Source organism: Squalius cephalus, assembly GCF_949319135.1.
Source record: "Squalius cephalus genome assembly, chromosome: 16".
NCBI lineage: Eukaryota > Metazoa > Chordata > Actinopteri > Cypriniformes > Leuciscidae > Squalius > Squalius cephalus.
Window position 1 is genome coordinate 5,059,008 of NC_137137.1, and position 21,922 is coordinate 5,080,929.

At 35.5% G+C, this 21,922-nt stretch overlaps 2 protein-coding genes across 6 annotated transcripts; one reads left to right on the forward strand and one right to left on the reverse strand.

Moving 5' to 3' along the window:
• Positions 1 to 832: 832 nt before the first annotated feature.
• LOC307173794 (myoD family inhibitor) lies at positions 833 to 13,977 on the reverse strand. Of its 4 annotated transcripts, none has more exons than XM_079897205.1 (6): positions 13,809 to 13,967; positions 11,207 to 11,345; positions 10,949 to 11,080; positions 8,023 to 8,265; positions 5,737 to 6,036; positions 833 to 1,819 (listed from the first exon to the last, which is right to left on the reverse strand). In XM_079897205.1, exons 2-5 carry the CDS (start codon positions 11,322 to 11,324, stop codon positions 5,777 to 5,779), a joined length of 753 nt encoding a protein of 250 aa, XP_079753331.1. In that variant the 5' UTR covers positions 11,325 to 11,345; positions 13,809 to 13,967; the 3' UTR covers positions 833 to 1,819; positions 5,737 to 5,776. The 4 variants fall into 4 exon arrangements, 3 of the variants coding, with proteins under 3 accessions (XP_079753331.1, XP_079753332.1, XP_079753330.1); XR_013823907.1 differs by lacking the exon at positions 833 to 1,819 and adding an exon at positions 4,564 to 5,390 and having other exon boundaries at positions 5,570 to 6,036; positions 13,809 to 13,953; XM_079897206.1 differs by lacking the exon at positions 833 to 1,819 and adding an exon at positions 4,564 to 4,953 and having other exon boundaries at positions 13,809 to 13,953.
• Positions 13,978 to 14,736: 759 nt separating this feature from the next.
• On the forward strand, positions 14,737 to 21,297 carry cxxc1a (CXXC finger protein 1a). 2 transcript variants are annotated; one of them, XM_079897182.1, is made up of 16 exons: positions 14,737 to 14,949; positions 15,491 to 15,603; positions 16,071 to 16,171; positions 16,307 to 16,434; positions 16,560 to 16,715; positions 17,141 to 17,194; positions 17,424 to 17,567; positions 18,000 to 18,107; positions 18,231 to 18,418; positions 18,502 to 18,709; positions 18,813 to 18,920; positions 19,836 to 19,885; positions 20,439 to 20,535; positions 20,619 to 20,771; positions 20,970 to 21,117; positions 21,219 to 21,297. In XM_079897182.1, exons 1-15 carry the CDS (start codon positions 14,947 to 14,949, stop codon positions 21,114 to 21,116), a joined length of 1,758 nt encoding a protein of 585 aa, XP_079753308.1. In that variant the 5' UTR covers positions 14,737 to 14,946; the 3' UTR covers position 21,117; positions 21,219 to 21,297. The 2 variants fall into 2 exon arrangements, with proteins under 2 accessions (XP_079753308.1, XP_079753309.1); XM_079897183.1 differs by lacking the exon at positions 17,141 to 17,194.
• The last annotated feature ends 625 nt before the right edge of the window (positions 21,298 to 21,922 follow it).

Genomic DNA, 21,922 nt, shown 5'->3' on the forward strand with positions numbered 1-21,922 from the left:
GATATCATCCATTCAATTATTTTAGAAAAAAATATATTAATATGTTTTTAATAACACATATGGAAATGAAGGCGCCCTTATATGGGCAGTAATGGAGTCTGGTTGTCACCTAGTGAAAATGTTTGGTACTGCGCCCAAACAAAATCTCACTGAAAGCTCATTTTTTGAGATATCAACCTAAAATTTGAAACACAACTTATTCAGATTTTTGGCTTTGATTTTCTAGCAGTTTTAGAGTCGGCCAGGTTTTAAAAATATATATTTTATATAAAATATGAATAATTAAATTTTTTAAATTGTACATTTTCATAAACACAAACTTATATAACTTTTTTTTTGTTTCACTTTCTTAATTTATTTCACTTCAACAAAAATCTGCCAAATGTCTTCTTTAAAACAAGACCAATTTTACGTCTATACTCCAAAGCATTCTTTAATTACAACCATTTAAAGTCGAAATGTGCATTTTCATGTATATTTAAAAAAAGGGGGGTGACACTTAAAGGGTTAAGCTTATGGACATTTCTTTCAACCCTAAAACACAACGATGCAAAATACGCAACAAACTCCTATGAACATCGATAAGGAAAATTCCTTCACATTAACAGACTTTTCTTAGAGTGTGTTCTTGACAAGCTTTGTGAGATTCACTAAATAGCATTCAAACACTGTGACTCATTTGACCTAATGTTTGAGAATAAAACATCCAGAAGTTTCTCTTCGCTGTTGTTTGTCCAGCAGAGGGCAGTGACATCTCACGCCTTTGTGTGTCAATGACGGCACATCGTTTCAAAAAAGTCTAATTACTCGTGTCTTCAATTTTTATTTTATTAGTAATTATAGATTTATTAGTAAAACTGCAGGGAATTCTGTTGTCATGTTGTCACTTCACCTTTCTGTTGTGTGTCTGTTCAATGCGTGTGTCGTTGTTTGTCAAAAACAGCGTCGAATGTGTGTTGGCTTTAGCCCGAACACAGAATAACGCCATATTATTGTTATTCCAGCTCTCCACCACCCTGCTATAAAATGTGTTTCTGTTTCTTCTGAAATCTCACTTCCCCATATTAACTGTGTTAGTTTTGGATGAAACCTCGAGCCCACCCGCTGTAACTCAGACCTGCAGTGCATTCTGGGTAGATCTTCTGGATTGTGTGTTTTAATAGTTCACTTGATCCTTCATCAGGGAGTGTTATTTTATCACAGATAGGATATAAAGCACTCGGACGGGAAGTGTCCTCTTTGTCCTGAGATGAGATGCCAACGGGCCTGTTTTTATTAGCACTTGTGCCAGGCCAAAAATTATTTCCCAAGTGTGAAAATAATCAGGATCTCGGAGTAATTGAAACGTAAATCATAAAGAAATTGCCTGTAATAAAATGGAGGCCAAGTTGCATAAGCAACTGACTTTTTGTTTGCACAGGTGGATACACTTATTTTGTTAAATAATAATCGACTTCTATATTATGCATTTAAATCATTTAAAATTGATAAGTAGCCTAAATGAATAAGTTTATTTTGTACACTTGTTATATATATATATATATATATTTATTTTTAATCTGTTAAAGCAGTGTTGTTCTTTATTTGTATTGCCTAGCGGTGTTCAAAGAAGAGAAACACCACTAACATAAAGGACAGAAGTATTAAACCTGTGTTAGGTGTGGTTTTTAACCTTGAAGGGCCAAATAAAGGAAGTTATGATTATTTCTTCACCCTTTTTGAATGTTGTGGTGCTCCTCAGCCATGAGGAATCTGCAGAGTTTGTTGTTCTTCATGGGTGAGAGTCTTCACGACGTCAGCACTCTTTCTTCTCCAAAACCTTGAATGAACAAAAGGAGGATTGTGGTCATTGGTCTGGGAACCCATCATGCCGGCCCGAGGGAAAGACGTCACAGACTTCAGGAGACTCGCAACATTCGCCAGATTGCAGTTTTTCATTTGTAAGTCATCAAAATAACAGCGTCTACTTCAACCCCATTTCCAGAAAAGTTAACTTGGGACATTTTTTATCTGTGATTTGTTAATTCTCTTTAACTTTCTAATTTTGTCTATTTAACTGACAAAATTACAAAGAACAGATTTCCAATGATTTCACTGACCAACTTAATTGTATTTTGTAAATATATATTTTTCTGATGGCTGCAACACACTCCAAAATGAGGAATGAGGCCTGATATTGTCTCGTCATCTTGATGGCAGTGTATGTCTCCGTACAATCCCATTATATGCCTCCACATCAATGATACCTTCACACATATGAGAGTCACCATGCCGTTTGCACTGATGCACCCCCGTAGATGTTTTCTTTTGCACCTGTCGAAAGTCTGGATGATCCCTTTCGTCTTTGAGACAGAACTCAATGTCCATTTTACCCAAAAACATGCTGAAACGTGTACTCATCTGACCACAGAACAGATTTCCACTGTCTTTTAGATCATCTGAGATGAGCTCAGGCTCAGAGGGCTCGGCAGCATCTCTGCATTGAACTGATTTCTCCTTGCATAACAGAGATTCAAGATCCAGACTGTGTTAGGTGACAACGGTTCTCTAATGGACTCCCGAGCCCACGTGTCTGTATTTATCACATAGCAGGATGGTTTCTCATGCAGTGCCGTCTGAGGGCTCAAAGGTCACACACATTCAACGGAGATCTCCTGCCTTGTCCTACACAGACTGAGATTTCTCTGGATTCACTGAATCTTTTCACAATATTATGTATGGTAGATGGAGAAAGACATAAATACTTTGCAATCTTTCATTGAGAAATGTGGTTTTTGAATTGTTTGACAATTCTCTCATGAAATTTGGCACAAAGTGGTGAGCCATGACCCATCTTTCCCCACCTTCTAATAGTGAACTGTTTCAAAAGAGTTAACTTGGATATTCACTCTCAGAAAAAAAGGTACAAAAGCTGTCACTGGGACAGTACCCTTCAAACGGGTTATAATATGTACCATTTACTAATATGTACACTTTTGGTACCAATATGTAGCTTTGAGGGACTAAAATGCACTCTTTAGGTACAAAGGTGTACCTTTTGAAAAGGTACCGCCACAGTGACAGCTTTTGTACCTTTTTTTCTGAGCGTTCTGTAATATTTTCACTTTTATTTAGCCTCTGCTCTGTGCCAACTTTTTTAGAGTGTGTTGCAGCTGTCAATATCAAAATTTGTTTATATTTACAAAATACAATTAATTTGGCCAGTGAAAACAATGAAATATTTCAAATAAAGATTCAAGAGAGAATTAACAAATCACATATTGCGCTTTACAAAATGTCCCAACTTTTTCTGGACTTGGTGTTGTAAATGAATAAAAGTAAAATATGATCTTCAGTTTCATTTCTGCTACTAGTTTACTGTAACAGAAATCAAATCTAAAGATGTAACCAGAACAGCCCCAGTGTTCTAGTGACTGGATGAGCTCTGGCGTGACATCTGGGCTTTGATGTGGTGAAAGTGTGTTTTGTCTGTTTTAGCGCAGTGATGCTGAAAGCTGCTTCCTGTGAGCGGCGGCGCTTTGAAACACAGGGCAGGAGCGCTGGGTCAGAACCGGACCTGGATTAGGGCCGCGTGGGCCTATCCTGTCGCCCCAGCACTGTCATTTCAGTCACTTCCTCCACTTCCTGTTGACGCCACTTGGCACATCTGTACAATAAACACAGCCTTCCTGTCCAGGAGGTAACACTCTCTATATACACTCAACCTCATCACTGTTAAAACTCACAAATATATTGATTTATTTACTCTTTCTATAAATACACTATCATGCAAAAATTTGGGGTCGGTAGGATTTTTTTTAACTTAAGTCTCTCATGCTCAAAAATACAGTAAAAACAGTAATATTATTAATATTACAATTAAAAAAAAAAAAAGCTTTTTATTTTAATTTATTTAAAAATGTACTTTTCAGCATCATTTCTCCAGTCCTTGGTCCTTCAGAAATCATTCTCATATGATCTAATGCGGATTTGCTGCTCATGAAACGTTTCTCATTATTATATATGAACTTCGATTACAGTAATAGACATTTAAAACAGCATTTATTTGAAATCAAAATCTTTTGGAACATTATAAATGTCTTTACTGTCTCTTTTGTTCGGTTTATGAAAAAAATAATGAAAAATAATAGTATAGTTCATTTTAGTTATAGTTTGTATATATATAAATATAAATGTTTTGCATTTTCATGATTTATGATAAGCAGTCTAATTAGTAATGGCATTTTTTTCTATTTAGGTTTTTACAAAACGATAGATAGATAGATAGATGGATGGATGGATAGACATATAGATAGATGGGTGGATGGATGGATAGATAGATAGATAGATAGATAGATAGATAGATAGATAGATAGATAGATAGATAGATAGATAGATAGATAGATAGATAGATGGATGGATAGACATATAGATAGATGGGTGGATGGATGGATAGATAGATAGATAGATATATAGATAGATAGATAGATAGACGGATGGATAGATAGATAGATAGATAGATAGATAGATAGATAGATAGATAGATAGATAGATAGATAGATAGATACTTTATTAATCATGTTTATCATCACGATACTTTATTAACATATTTGTTCTACAACACATTTTCAGATATTATACACTGTGGTTTGCTGACTTGTATAATCAGTAAGTCAGTGATACAGGGCGTTTTAAGCTGATGTTTTTATGGCGGGATGCAGGGAGGGATGGAGGTCATCTCAGTGGAGCTTCAGTGGCTTCTGTTGGACACACAGATCTCTGTCCCGCTGCCAGATTCAACATGAGCGCTCTCTCTCGAGCAGTGCCCACTGTCTAAACACTGGGCAGAGTCATCTGGAGACAGGCTGTGAAATTCAACATGCCCAGAGGAATATGCGAACGCTTTATAGTCATCCTGACTGGTTATTTTTGCATCGCTCAGGCTTCCTGCCACACACACTTTAGATAAGAGTGCTGAGAACAGACAGAGAACAAAGATCCTTACGCCTTATTCTCAGCTGTCATGCAAAACGGTTTTTACAGGAAAGTATTACAGGAAATAATTATTACAACAGATGTTTGTTCAAAGCAAATTACTCTTTTCTATATTGTATAAAATCACAGTTGATGAAGATGCTCAATGCATTAAAGGTGTTTATTGCTTCATGCATGCACCTATGCAATATGCGCTATGAAACACTTGCAAGGACGGCAAAAGTATTTTTATCATAATGCACATTTCTAACCTTACTTAAGCAGAAGAGTCTGACACATCTTTAAGCTTACTGGAGGAAAACTTCTAAACTTAAGCTCTTAAAAGTGCAGAATATTTTATTCTACATAAAGGCGGTATGCTCTCATGCTCTCTGAATTTGTGTGCATTTTAAGGTAACACTTTATTTTGTAGTGTCCTTGTTACATACGTTACATGTAGTTACTGTAGTAATAACAGTAAATGATGCATAATTACATGCAACTAACCCTAAAACAAAACCTAACCCTATAGCAAGTACATGTAGTTGCTTAATATTACTCAGTACTTAAATATATAATTACACTGTAACAAGGACACCTTAATATAAAGTGTAACCCATTTTACCATACAAAAAATAACACACTTCAGATTTAAAGCCTGTCTGAATTCAGAGAATAGCCTCGCACAGAACAGTCCAACTTTGATCAATGCAACAAATTCATTCTTCATATTAAATAAATACAAAATGCGGGATAACGCTAACACATATACCCGACACTTACGGTCCTTTGAGCACTTGATATCGTTCTGTAGAGAGTCCCGTTAGGCAGGGAAACAGATGGAACAGCATTCCAAACAGATCTCCAGACAGTCCGAAGACTGGCAACAGTCCTCCAGTATCCCACAATCCAGCAGGGCAGAGCAGGTGTCCTCCGCACAGCACGCCAGACCTCCGGTGGCTGCTTCGCCACAACAGCAGAGAGCGTCACACTCCAGACCGCAGGCCAAACACTGAGCCACGGCCGAACAGCACGACAGCAGCTCGCAGAACAGACAGGCTAGTATGCAGTGCGCACAGCAGTCTGGAAACACACAGAAGCGTACACTGTTTGTGGATCTGCTTATCATCATTCACAGGAAACACTGACAATTGTGCCCTCGGGATTTCTAAATTATATATTTTGATATGTTGTTTCACTTGTGATGCAAAAGTTTTGGAATCAATTGGAAGAGAAAAAATGTACAGTATTTTGTAAATACTTGTCACTTACTGTACACTACTGTTCAGAGGTTTGGAGTCTCTTATGCTCACCAAGGCTGCATTTATTTGATCAAAATTACTGTAAAAACAGTAATATTGTTATATATTATTACAGTTTACAAACTGTAAAAATGTAATTTATTTATATTATGCAAAGCTGAATTTCCAGCATCATTACTCCAGTCTTCAGTGTCACATGATCCTTCAGAAATCATTCTAATATGCACAAGAAATATTTCGTTACTATCAATGTTGAAAACAGTTGTGTTGCTTAATATTATTGTGGAAACCGTGATGCATTTTTTTCAGAATTCTTTGATGAATAGAGAGAACATTGTATCTTTTGTAACATTGTAAATGTCTTTACTCTCACTTTTGATCAATTTAATGCATCCTTGCTGACATCATAATAAGGAAGTGACATTATAATTTTTGACCACATTGTTCAAAATTACGCTTCTCTAAAGAAAAGAAACTATGTACTATAGTAAACCTTTACATTTTGTTAGGCAAGTTTCATATCCATAAATGTAAATTCCAGTTGTTTTTGATAGAGGTGGATGTTTATTTTAAGTCTCTTAAATTAATTACAAACAAGAAATGCATATCAGTAATGAATATTCATTCAGAAATGTTTAACGGATAATATGTCACTAGAATTAGTTTTGTCATGGGATACAAATCTGTCACAAAATTTATTTTTCTTTATTGGTAACTTGATTGTTGTTGTTGTTTTTTTTCCTCTTTTTTTCAACCTTTAACGTATTGTATTGTTACTATTATAACGAATGTGAACTGAGAAGATTGAAATGTTGAAATTGAAATGTGAAAAAAATAAAAAAAATAAATAAATGTACGCTCTAATAGCCTTTATCAGCATTTAATTATGTTTACACTTATATTACCCTCTGAAACCTCATAGAAATCTTTTGTTTGGGTTGGTTACAGTTTATTTAAAGGTGTCCTTGTTACAAGTCAAGTCATCTTCATTTATATAGCGCTTTTAACAATGTAGATTGTTTCAAAGCAGCTTTACAGATTTAAACGTATAATTTAAGGTAACAGAGATTGTTTTGGCTTTATAGCGGTTCTTTAATAAAGTTATTTTCCAGCTAAAGTTAGTTTTGATTGATTCGCTTCCGTCGCAACGATCACAGTGTAATTATACAATCAAGAACTGAGTGATATTAATTAACAACATGTACTGTACTTACTATAGGGATAGGAATAAGGTTTAGTTACTTGCATGTAATAATGTATAATGTTATCACTATAATAAATACATAAATAAATTGTTTTTCTAAAGGCAAAATTATTGAGGATAAATAATGTGGTTAATATGGCCATTTTTGTTACTCATTTGTATTTCAAGCACACCAAACCTGAGCGATCCCACCAGAATGCACTCATTTATCTGTTTAATTCCTTTAAAGCAGTTAAAAAATCACACAAACTCATGATATTGTCAAAACATCAAGCCCTCTCAGTATTTCAATTCTCCAGATTAGATTATGCATCAGCTAGTGGGAGTTAGTCATCAAACAGGGATGTGTGACCTAACGGAAAGAATTATCAAACGCTGACGTGAAGGGACCATAAAACACACGAAGATAAATCCAGCGGGCCGTCCAGTGTCACTGACAGATAAGAGCAGGCCCTATATTTACAACCAGACCAGTGGGCGGAGGCCTCTTTTCAGATGTGCCCCAACGTGCTCTAAAAATACATAAACATATTGACACTAAAATTTGAGCGTGGACTGAACCAATAGGTGTTTTTATGACGTGTGTTCAAATGCTTTTCTTACCGTCTCCAGCTACTCTCTGTATCTGCGAGGCATCGCCTTTGAAGCTCTGCTGGCTCATGGAAGTGGAGGGTGTGTGTTTTCTGTGAGGGTGTTTGTGTCCATTGCACTTTGCATGTCGCTTGCATTTCTTGTGAGCTGAAGCACGAGGCGTCGATCCTCCTGACGAAGAAGCAGGCGGTTTGCAGATGATAGTAGAGCCATTGATGACTGGAGGAGAGGAGCCATTGGGAAAACTGGGCTTCGCTGAAATGTGTTAAATTCACATTTGAATGTATTAAAATTCAGACAATAATGCATTTGAACACATTACAATTTGTAACATATAAATTCATACAAATACATACAATGCAATTGCATCCAGGGCCCAACCGATTAGCATTATCTAGTCTATTAGCAATTAGTCTATTTTTTTACTATGTCTGCATTTATTCTGTGTGCTAAGGAATAGTTCACTCAAAAAAGTTTTTTTTTCTTCCATTTTCTTTCTCTCATGACATTCCAGACCCATTTTATTTCTTCTGTAATAATGATGCATTATATAAGTTTCTTTTTCGAATAAATGCTGTTCTTTTTAACTTTTTATTCATCAAAGAACCCTGAAAAGAGTTTCCACAAAAATATTCAGCAGCACAACTGTTTTCATCATTGATGATAATCAGAAATGTTTCTTGATCATCAAATCAGCCTATTAGAATGATTTCTGAAGGTCATGTGACACTGAAAACTGGAGTAGTGACAGGATTAAATTACATTTTAAAATATATTTGTTATGGAGAGACCTTGACGTTGTCTTCCATCACTGTTTTATTGTGTTTTTACAGTTCTTATACATTTTATAATATTTACGTGAGGTTCGCTGTTTTAGCTGAGTGGACGTGACCTTAAAGAAAGAGCGAACTGCATGGGAGTGCTCATATTAGCTCATTTTGTTGGTTTTATCCGTCCTATTTATTGTATTTATTGACTTGATTTAACTCTTGTTGTTAATTATCTTGTGTATTTATTTATTAATCATATGGTGAGGAAAGAGTTAATTTAAAAAAAATTATATGCTCCAATTATCAAGCGAGAACTGTCACCGTCCCGCTAGCGGGACGCCTAAGTTTACTTCACTATATTACAATTAAATCCTAATCTAATCATGACAAACTATATATCGTTGGAAAGGTCCAAGACTCCTACATAGATATTTTACACTGTTTTTTGTTACAAATTATGTAGGAAGAGTAATAGATGAATTTATGACAAGAGTGAACCTCAAAAAATCTACATCATAAGAGGAGTTCTGGCGTTTGTCACAAAAAGTCGACGCACACACTTTTAATAATTGAAACTTTGGTTTTCATGCTAAAAGTTCATAATAAAACATTTAATCTAGTATTTGTCAATAAAAAAATTATAAAATAATATTATCCTCTAAAAAGTATAATATATAGTATCCTCTAAAATATATTATCTTTTTTATCGCCTTTTTTATTACATCACATATTTTAGTAGTTATCATAAATTAGGTATCATTTGAAAGCTTGCGAACTTGAAATTGGACCTTGCGTTACCATAGAAACGGTACTCTAAATTCTTTTATCGGGCTCCTCCCCTTTTGGGCATCAACATGTTTCATAATTTATGATCAAAACCTTTTCTAATCTTGACAAAACACATATTGTCAGAAAAGTCTGAGTCTCAAGGTTCCATATTTTGTGACAGAAGTGATATTTGGGCAGATATTTATTAATTTGTTACGGCAGAATGCATACAATTAAATTCAATGGAATGTATGTCACCCGGTGGCTATTTTTGGTACTACGTCTAAACAAAATCTCATGGGAACTTCAATTTTTGTGATATCAACTTCAAATTTGGAACACAACTTGGTTGGATATATGGCTTTGATTTCATAGTAATTTTATAGTAAAAAATATATTGTAAAATAAATATTTTATATAAAAGAAAAAATATTAAGTAGTAGGTACAGAATATTTGATTTACTGTAAATTTAAACTTCCACAACTTTTTCATACATACATTTTTTTTTCTTTAAAACAAGACCAAACTTAGGTCTATATTCCAAAGCATTCTTGAATTACAGCCATTTAAGTTTGAATAGTGCATTTTAATGTCCATTCTCAAAAAGGGGGGTGAGAGTTAAGGGGTTAAGGCAGCCGTCACTAGGGGAAGGGAGGATTGTACGGATTGTGTTTTTGAGGGAATCTGAACAAGGTTATTGTAGCGTTGCGTGAGCGCACTGAAACTCTGGCTTCAATAGATGAAGAGGAGAGTTTGTACGGTTTTAGTACATAACAGTTCTAGTTTTTAGACTGTTTTTATTGATAACCTGTTTTATTTCTCCTAACCATATTTTATTTGCACATCGGCTTGTAATAAACATCTTTTTGGACGCAAACATCACCCCGTTTTTTACATATTGGAGTGTTTCTCCTTGCGACGGCTCGGGTCTCTTATCACAATATTAAATAGAAAATTGTGAAATTTTTTACTGTAATAGAAAATAGAATTTTTTTACTGTATTTTTGATCAAATAAGCAGAGAACACTTCTTTCAAAAACATTAAAAAAGACAATAACTTTTGAACAGTAGTTTAACTGGCAAGCATTTCTTGTCAAAAGTATTCCAAGATACTGTAAACTTTTGCTCTTCCAAATGATTTGCTACACTGTTAAAGGGAAAGTGTGTGATTTCTGTGCCACTAGTGTCACTAAATGGATTTGCAATAATGATTGTGTTTATGCAAGCTCCAAAAAAGACCAAAAAAGCACAATAAAAGTTTCATAACAGACACAAAAACCAATGGAGTTTGGTGTCTCCTTTGGCGTTTCACAGAAAAAAATTATAAGTGGTTAGAACGATTTTCATTTTTGGGTGAATTAATTCTTTAAATAATGATAATAATGAAAAATGTAAATACCGTTAACTTTGTCTATTTTGCGTGAAATTGTAGGTATATGGTCTGGAAGCAGTAAAGCATCATCACTGGATGTGACACCGTCTGTCAGGGACTCGTTGCTTCCGTTGTGAACAATCTCAGCCGAGACAGGACCTGTCAGTCACAAATAATGTTTCAAGTCTGTCTGAATGTCATGACTATTTCTCCAATGTAAATTAAGCATAAAAGCTTAAAAACTCTCAAAAATCAACAGATTTGCTTCATAAACGTCCCTCTCACCGGTGACTTCAGGTTTGCTGGTGGCCCGTGGTTGTGTTGTGTGGACGTGATGTTCCTGGGCCACGACCCTGTCCGGGACGCTGCCCTGCTGTTGGACATCCATGGCTTCTGTCTCCATTTGAGACGCCTAATTCTAACTCTGAGAGGACATCCAGAAAGAGAAGTACTTTAGCATAGATGGTGTGTAATCAGTCTGGGTGTTGTTTGTGGAGTAGAGTTCAAAATGAAAACCTCTAACATGATGACTTTTATCCCCAAAACAGCACGAGAAACACTTGAAAATGTGACCCAAAGTTACCATGAAATCAAAATCACAATTCTTATTTTTTTTTAAATATTGCCATGTTTATTATAAATGATTCATCTGTGCACATTATTTTTTTTTAATTCATGTGCCTCATAAGCTTCAATCAAAACAAGTTGCAACTTCTCTTCTCATGTTTACTGGCGTGAGGGCGGGACAACCTGTCACTCACATGAGATCGACCAATAGCAAACCACAACCATTTAACCATCCAATCAATTCCCAATGGAAAAAATCAAGCCCCGCCCTACATTTGTTCTTGTTTGAGAAGCAGTTTAACTCACATATACATAACAACAACTATTGCAACTTCCGTTTCATGCCGACTTTAAAGTGCATTAAACAGACATTTGCCTGTGCTGCTTCTCCAAACCTGACCTGAAGTGAGTTGGAAAGTTGACTAATGTGAACGTCCTGCTGAGTCAGACAGAACTGACAATATCATCAAAGTCCTGAGCTAATATGCACGAGTCATAATAAACATTTTTGCTGGTTGTTTGCAGTTTTAAAGATCTGCCTACTTTTAATCTACAGAGAATTCATTGTAGGGAATCTCTCTAGTTCAACGCTCGTCCCTGTCTAACCCTGATTCTGAGTCATTCTATGTCCCCACTCCTCTACTGTAACATTTTTAATATTTTTTCATATGTGACCCTGGACCACAAAACCAGTCACATGGGTCCATTTTTTGAACTTGAGATGTATACATCATCTGTAAGCTGAATAAATAAGCTTTCCATTGATGTATGGTTTGTTAGGATATGACATATTTGACCGAGATACAACTATTTGAAAATCTGGAATCTGAGGGTGCAAAAAAATCAAAACATTGAGAAACTCGCCTTTAAAATTGTCTATTTATGTTCTGCGCTCACTTACAAAAATAAATGTTTTATATATTTACGGTAGGAAATGTACAAAATATCTTCATGGAACATGATCTTTACTTAACATCAGGGCCGGTTCTAGACATTAGGAGGCCCTAGGCTAATGATTCCTAATCTTTTTATTTATACAACATTTAATTTTAAATTTAGTATATTTTTTACTTACACAGTACATAAGTTACATTACTATTTTTAATGTTTTTGAAAGAAGCCTCTTATGCTCATCAAGCCTGGATTTATTTGATCAAAAATACAGAAAAATAATATAGTGAAATATTATTAAAATTTAAAATAATGGTTTTCTATTTTACTATACTTTAAAATATATTTCTGTGATGCAAAGCTGAATTTAGTGTCACGTGATCCTTCAGAAAACTTTAAAATATTCTGATTTATTAGCAAATGTTAGAAATGGTGCTTAATATTTATTTTATAACCTGTGATACTTTTTTTCAGGATTTTTTGATTATTAAAAAGTTGTTTTAAAAAAGGTCTTCACTATCACTTTTTATATAGCCTATTTAACACATCCTTGCTGAATATTCCTGTTTTTTTCTGTATTTTTGATCAAATAAATGCAGGCTTGTAGAGCATAAAAAGAAACTTCTTTCAAAAACATTAAAAATAGTAATGGGTCCAGACTTTTTACTGGTACTGTATACATCCTAATGATTTTTGGCATAAAAGAAAAATCGATAATTTTGACCCATACAATGTATTGTTGGCTATTGCCACAAATATACCTGTGCGACATGTGACTGGTTTTGTGATCCAGGGTCACACATTTTGTAGTATGTATCTAAGAAATTAAGTAAGTAAGGCCTATCCGAAGCTGATGAGATTATATTATACATTACTACTGTAATGTACATATTTGTCTTAAAGGAAATTTCTGCTGTCCTGCAGATTACTTTAAAACCTTGACAGTTGCTCTTATTCAACTTTAGTTTCAACTTTATAATTATAATAACATTAACAAATATGATAGAATACATAACATATGCATGATTAATGTCTAATGTATTATTTCATTTGTCTATTTGAACCTATTTATGATTTTTTTATTAAGTATATTTAATTAATCATGATTAATGTATATGTTGGATGTTTAGCAGTCAAGCACAACAAACCGTGTCGTAAATGTCAAAATAAAAATATTTCTTGGACCATATCAAGTATATCCTTTCCATATAAAATGATTAAAGTTTGAATTCAATTATGCAAGATATTGTTTGTCCACATTAAACACGTGTTATTTTAAAAATGACAGTTTTGGCACTACATTTGCCCTTGAAAGAGGTAAACAGAAGTAAACTTTCGATAACGTGACTCTGTTTCTGGTGACCCAGAATGAAGCGAAATGACCAGAGCCTGAAGAAGACACAAAGAAATGAATTGAAGTCTTTCTTACCTTATCTCGAATAACTCCAGTCTTGTACCGAGGACGTTTTAATTCACCTTAATTCAGAATGAATGTGTGATGTTCGCTTGTGAGCGCGAGCATCTGCTTTGACCAGCGCGTGTTGCGAACTCTCGAGCTCGTGCGCGTGCACGACATCCTTCCTGCACTGCAGGGAACTGTTTAATTTATTTCTGATGATTTATATATGGTTTACCTGCAGTACTGGTCCAAAAAAATAAAATAAAAAATAAGTCATATTTAAATTACCTAATGAAATTCTGGTTTATTTGCTGCATGAAGGCATGTTTTTCAAACATAGTTTTATACAGTCTATGTTTCAAACACATTCATGTCTGTCATTGAGTATTATCAAAATTAATGGACGATAAATAATTATTTGTTTATATTACTGATTATATTGACCCACATCTCTTTATGGCTATCTCTCTCTGAATTTTGGCGGTATATAAGAATTAATTAGTCCGTAATTATATAGCTAATACTCATTTGATTCTAATAGTAGAAATCTAAATAAACTTGTCAACAATCATATCAGTCCAAATATTAAATCAATACAAAATACATTTAAAATGCAAAAAAATTGTTAAAGACATTTTTTACTGTATAATATCAAAATGAAATTCTCTACATACTCAGTTTTATTTTAGTCTCACGAAGATACTAATACAGTTTCATTAATATTGTGAAAGTTTTTATTTTCATACTTTCCGTTTTCTTTTTAATTTTTGAATTTTAGTCTCTTTCTCTCTATATATATATTATTATTTCAGTTGTAAAAAATGAGAAATGTTGTCTTGACTTGTTATATTTTATTTTATTATTTCAGGTAACAAAAATGTTATGTTTGTAGTTTTGTCACCTGTGGGGTGCGGTCACTTACACACACGTCCAATAGGTGGCAGTAGATCGTTTGGTCGTAGAAGAAGAATCATAGCGGTGGAAGCGGAAGTAAATGTTGTGATGCAGTGTCCCGCTGTGTAAACAAAAGGAGTAAAATAAAATTAATTCACTGTACACACGTTTAGTTCACGATGTTTATGACAGCTTATTAGTTTTTGTGCTTCAGATGTTCTGAATGACTGTCGTGACATTCCTTCCTTTTGGATAATAACCGTACAAATCTGTCATGGTAAGCGAAATATTAGTTTTGCCATTCTGGTTGTTTTACCCTTATAAGTAGAACTGGGCGGTACCATGGTACAATTGTACATGTACATGGAATACCCTGGTACTTTGATATATACCATAGTACTGATACTGAATGAACATATATACCAAGGCACTTTAAAGAATACCCTGGTTCATGTCCAAAACTTGGTACTTTTTTGTTAAGAGTATGATAAAAGCCGTTATAGAGAGAGAAGGAGAGATAATGTAATACTATTTAATATAAATGACAATGACAGCTCAGAGTAGCTCTTGCATAAAGAGCTAAAAGAGCATAAATTGTGCCATTGTTCAAATTAAGGTTTGGCATCACAAAGTATCAGAGGTTAGTATGCAGTATATAGAAACATAATAAAATGTGCATATACAGTATATAGTGACATTTTGAAAAATGTGAACAGCACAGAATACAGTAATAGTATAGGCTGGCAGGGTTACAGTAGTAGTAACGTACAGAAAATGCAAAATTGGATGCAAGTTCTGTTTCTTCTCTCATGTTTCAGGACAGCGAAGTGTCAGACTTTGACAAACCTCCCAGACCCGGGATGAGTGCAAGCCGGAGCAACGCGCCTGTTTATTGCGTTTGTCGCAAACCAGACATCAACTGCTTTATGATGTAAGATGTGTTTCTATTAGGGCTGTCAAACGATTAATCGCGATTAATCGCATCCAAAATAAAAGTTTGTTTTTACATAATATATGTGTGTGTATGGAGTATAATTATTTTCTATATATAAATACACACACATGCATATATATTTAAGAAAAATGTGTTATTTATATATAAAATATTTATATATAATATAAATTATATATAATATAAATATATATACACAGTATATACATGCAAATATTTCTTAAATATATACATGCATGTGTGTGTATTTATATATAGAAAATAATTATACACCATACACACACATATATTATGTAAAAACAAACTTTTATTTTGGATGCGATTAATCGCGATTAATCGTTTGACAGCCCTAGTTTCTATTGAAATGTTTGAATGCCTTTTTGAGGAGGCTTTTTCTTTGTTAAATTAAACATTTTAAATTGCATGTTTTAAATTCTTGTAAACAGTGGTTGTGAAAGCTGCAGTGAGTGGTTTCATGGAGACTGCATTAATATTTCTGAGAAGACGGCCAAAACCATCCACGTGTGGTACTGTGAAAAGTGTCGAGGTAAGGACTTTTTACTTGAATTATTGTTTATTTATTTTTTGTGATTATTTGTTTTATTTTAGAACATATAAAATAATAATTTTAAGTAATTATAGTGTCAATAGCAACCCTGAGTGTGTGCATCCTTTGGTCTAGGTAAAAATAATTCCTTGGAGATCAAATACCGTCCCAAAAAAAGCCGTGAGAAAGAATCAGAGGCTGACGGGACCGATAACCAGCCCGACACACCGGATTTCAAATCAGATGGACGGCGAGGGTCACGGGTAAGAATTTCTGATTCATAAAAACTGCTGTCTGCAAATAACCTTTGTGAAGACGGTAACTGAAAAGTGTGTTGTTTGTTAACCCTTTGGACTGACTATGGGGAGTATTTGGGATTTGTCCATAGATTAAGCGCTCCGCTCGCATGTGTGGAGAATGTGAAGCCTGCATGCGCACAGAGGACTGTGGACTGTGCGACTTCTGTAAAGACATGAAGAAGTTTGGCGGCCCGAATAAGATCAGGCAGAAATGCCGACTGAGGCAGTGTGAAGTGCGGGCTAGGGTGAGTTTCACTTTTGTAAAAGAGTCGCTTTGCCTGTGATTTCATCTTTTTTTTGCCTTTTTATCATACACCTTTATGGTATACTTTAAGGTCTGATAATGTTTTGTTGCCTCTGTGTACAATATGATGCACTCAGCAATTATTCTCAATTGGTTCTGTAAGTTTTAATGCTTTTTCATTGATTTATTGTTAATTTAGCAGACACTTTTATCAGTACACTAATTACAGAGAAAATTCGTCTAGAGTAACTTGAAAAATCGGCATGAAACGGAATTTGCGATAATCTTTTCTTTTCTTTTGTGACGTATATACGAGTGAAACGGCTTCTCAAGCATGTCAAAATATAGGGCGGGACTCAGTTTTGTTCATCGGGAATTGATTGGATGGTTGTGGTATGCTATTGGTCGATCTCATATGAGTGACAGGTTGCCCCGCCAGTAAACACATCATCAGAGGAAAAGATGATGTCGTTGAAAGAGGTAGGGAAACTTATTTTGATTAAAGATTATGAGGGCACATGAATTTAAAACATAATAATGATATGCAGAGATAAATAATTTTTAATAAACACTGTAGTATTCCATTAAAAAAACAAAACAAGAATTGTTTTGATTTTTTTGGTGACTTTAAGGATCATCCCTTGTGGTGCTTGAACCTACAACCTTTCAGTTTCCAGCCCTTCTTTAACCACTATCTTTTATTTTTCAGAAAATGTTGCGAGTGAAGGATGAGGAGTGCTCCATGTCTAAGGGCAGAGACTATCAAGACGGCCCAATGTCTGAAGACTACAGTGAGAATGAGCTGGAGCTGTATCAGCAGTACTGTGCTGGGCAGTATGGAGAACACAGCACGGTACCTCACATCACACTTCAGCGCTGTAAAAAAGTACCTTTTAAAGGAAGTTAGCCCACTTCGCTAGCCTGGGAAAACCCAGACAAACTTCCGGCAAATTTAGATTTGCTCTGCAAGTAAGTCTGGCAAAGAGCTCATTCAAGCCCATTTCTAATCCGTCGAAATCGCGGCACCAATCAGAAACGTTGAGGCGGGCTTTACACGATGACGATCGCTCTGATTGGTTTTAGGTCTATCCAATTGCTCCCAGAGGCATTTGAGCGACGTCCGTTGGTGACGCCCCATTGGAAATGAGTTATTAATGAAGCTTTGCCAGACCATAATAACTCAGTTACGACTGAGAATGGTCTGGTTTTAACCATATATATATGAGTATTTCCAATAATCATTGGCAGAAATAGTTGTGTCTGAGTTTTGTGTTTTTTTCTTCAGGGTTGGAACAGTGATGACGATGATGGCTCATATGCTGATTCAGCTCTGAGAAAGAGAGCTGTTAAGGTCAAACACGTGAAAAGAAGAGAAAAACGATCTGAAAAAAAGGTAAAGACTTAAAAATATGTGTATGGAATGCTTGTTTAATCTTTTAATAGTAATTTTTGGCCTAAAGTAAATCATTGTGCTTAAAATGGAAACTTAAGTTTGGACTTTGTTTTCATTCATAAGAAAGAGGAGAATAAGCCTCGGAAGCACAAACCCAAACAGAAGCACCGCGACCGGGTGAGACACAGCGAGCGGCCAGAGGTTCGAGACAGCGGAGGAGCAAGACAGTGCCTTGGACCCGGATGTGTCGAAGCTGCACGCGCCAGCTCCAAATACTGCTCTGATGACTGCGGCATGAAGCTCGCTGCCAAGTAAACCTGGAAATACTTTACAGTTGTAGAGTATGTTGGAGATTAGACAGACTCTGAATATTTGTGCCTTTTTGTATTGCCAGTCGAATCTATGAGATCCTGCCCCAGCGTATCCAGCAGTGGCAGCAGAGCCCGTGCATTGCGGAAGAACAGGGCAAGAAACTTCTGGAGCGAATCCGCCGTGAGCAACAGTCTGCTCGCTTGCGACTCACTGAGATGGAAAAACGGTTCCATGAGCTGGAGGGTATCATTGCTAAGGCCAAACAGCAGGTCGTACAGTACGATGAAGAGGTGAGAGATCATCACAACCATAGTTTCAGCATGACATTTGCACTGCTGTAAACACTGCAAACGCATTACAGTGTCCTGAACATTGCTTTTCTTTTCCCTGAAGGCCAACGAGGGTGATGACGACACTGATTTGCAAATCTTCTGTGTGTCCTGCAGTCACCCAGTTAACCCCAAGGTGGCGCTGCGTCACATGGAAAGGTGCTATGCCAAGGTGTGTTGTCTGTTTTAATAATCATGATGCATAGACCTTTAAAGGGTTAGTTCACCCAAAAATGAAAATTCTGTCAGTAATTACTCACCCTCATGTTGTTCCAACCACGTAAGACCTACGTTCATCTTCGGAACACAAATTAAGATATTTTTGATTAAATATGAGAGCTGGATCACTCCTCCATTAGGCTTCTAAGGGACTGAAACTTGCTGGCCCAGAAAATGTATTAAAGACATTGTTAATATAGTCCAAGTGACTCCAGTGGCTCAATCTTAAGTTTATAAAGCGACGAGAATACTTTTTGTGCGCAAAAACAAACAAAAATAATGACTTTATTCCACTTTTCATTTCCTTCTCTCTGGGTCTTTTCACGTAGTGTTTAAGCGTAGCGCTTCTGTGTTGCACGTCACCACGTATCACACACATGACCAGCGTCGGCCAATAGTGAGCCTACGTGGTGACGTGCAACACAGACGCGCTACGCTTAAACACTACGTGAAAAGACTCGAGGCCCAGAGAGAAGGAAATGAAAAGTGGAATGAAGTCATTATTTTTGTTTGTTTTTGCGCACAAAAAGTATTCTCGTCGCTTTATAAACTTAAGATCGAGCCAATGGAGTCACTTGGACTATATTAACGATGTCTTTAATACATTTTCTGAGCCAGCAAGTTTCAGTCCCTTAGCAGCCTATGGAGGAGTGATCCAGCTCTCAGATTTAATCAAAAATATCTTAATTTGTGTTCCGAAGATGAACGAAGGTCTTACGGGGTTGGAACAACATGAGGGTGAGTAATTACTGACAGAATTTTCATTTTTGGGTGAACTAACCCTTTAAACTGTGGCCACGTTTTAGTGTTTTGTTTTTAAAATGATGTGTTATGTCTTTTAATAACGTCATCATTTCCTTCCATCCAGTATGAGAGTCAGACATCATTTGGCTCCATGTACCCCACACGCATAGATGGGTAAGTAAAAAAAAAATATTTTTTTAAATAATAATAATACATATTTTTTAGATTTAGATGCTTCCACTTTGATTTACACTACCATGAAATAGTTTGGGGTTAATAAGGTTTTTGAAAGAAATTTCAGTAAAAACAGTAATATTGTGAAATATTACAATTTAAAATAACTTGTTTTCTAATATATTTTAAAATGTCATTTATTACATTGAAGACAAAGCTGAATTTTCAGCATCATTACTCCAGTCTTCAGTGTCACATGATCCGTCAGAATCATTCAAATATGTTGATTTGCTGTTCAAGAAACATTTCTTATTATTATATTAATATTGGAAACTGAGATAAAGAAAATTCAGTATTCAATGATGAATAGAAAGAACAACACATTTAGTTATTGAGGGGGGTTGTGCCATCTCCCAAAAATAAGTTTTTGCCAAATGTTATGTCTGCATTTCTTCTATTCGTCTGTAAAATGAGAGAAAGGTTACTAAGTGCACCTTTAATGCCTGTTAAAAAAAACTCATTTTATTTCTGCTCTTTTTCTGCTTGTATCTAGTGCTACACGGCTCTTCTGTGATGTTTACAATCCACAGAGCAAAACCTACTGTAAGAGACTGCAGGTTCTCTGTCCAGAGCACTCCAGAGACCCCAAGGTCACTTTAATTTGATACATGAACACTCAATTTGCATAGATAATTAGAGACCGTATGCATAAATGTGAATGTCATGCGTGCAGGTCCCTGCGGACGAGGTCTGTGGGTGTCCACTGGTTCGTGATGTATTCGAACCCACCGGAGAATATTGCAGGGTGTCCAAACGCAAGTGTAACAAACACTACTGCTGGGAGAAACTCCGCAGGGCTGAAGTGGACCTGGAGCGAGTCAGAGTGGTCAGCGCATTACCTCAGCCTGTTACCTTTGCAAAGGAATCATTTATTTGAAGCAAAGAAATGTTTTTACTCAAATGGATTAAGATGTTGTTGCTTTCAAGACATTTCTTAACAGCTGATGTTATTTTCACATTATTGTTCATCAATCTTACATTTAATCTTTCATTCATTTACTCATTATGTCTTTTATTCCCCCAGTGGTACAAGTTGGATGAATTGTTTGAGCAGGAGCGCAATGTCAGATTGGCCATGACGAATCGTGCAGGTCTCATGGCCCTCATGCTGCACCAGACAATTCAACACGACCCAATTACCCCAGACCTGAGAACCAGCAAGGACAGATAAGGTTCCTGTCATTCCCTTTTATTCATCTATTCCGTTTGCACATGATGTTCAACCGTGAAGCAACCCTCCTGACAATCTGAGGTTTTGTCTTTGATCTTACAGAGAAAACGTACAATTGCTGCTGAAGTCACCTCACATTTGCGAAGATATGTCAGAGTCAGTGTCTTAGCAGTTGTTTGTTGAAACTGTAATTCATGTATGACACTCATCTTGTTTCTGTATTGAATTTGCATTAATGTAACCCTTGGCTTCACTCTTTGAATGGTGCTGTGACCCCACTGGTTTGTTGTGCTTCAATTTTTTTAGATTTTTAATTAATCTCATAACCCTGTATTGTGCATTAAAAAAGATCATCTAGAGATATTTTGTAGCTGGTAAAATGTCTTATTTGTCTTTATTTCTTGTGCCTCTACACAAAGGAATTGCTATCATTAAGGACCCTACAGTAGTTTGTTGGGTTGATATCCCTTACGAAAATGAACCATGTTTTTACTACAAATAAAACCAAAATACATGGTTACTATAGTTAAACCATGGTAGCCACAAATTAACCATGGTTTTGCTACACTAACCATAGTTTAACCATGGTATTTGTAGTAAAACTGGTTATACAAATGGTAATCTGCAAAAAAAAAAAAAAAAAAAAAAAACATGGGTTACTACGCTTTCACTATAATAAAACCATGGTTAATTTTTCCGTAAGGGATAGATTTTTCTTCAGTCCAAATGTGGCCAAATTATTGTAATGACATTATGGGAACTTCCTACAATTAATTAATAAGCAACAAAAAGTTTGTTGTGTGAAC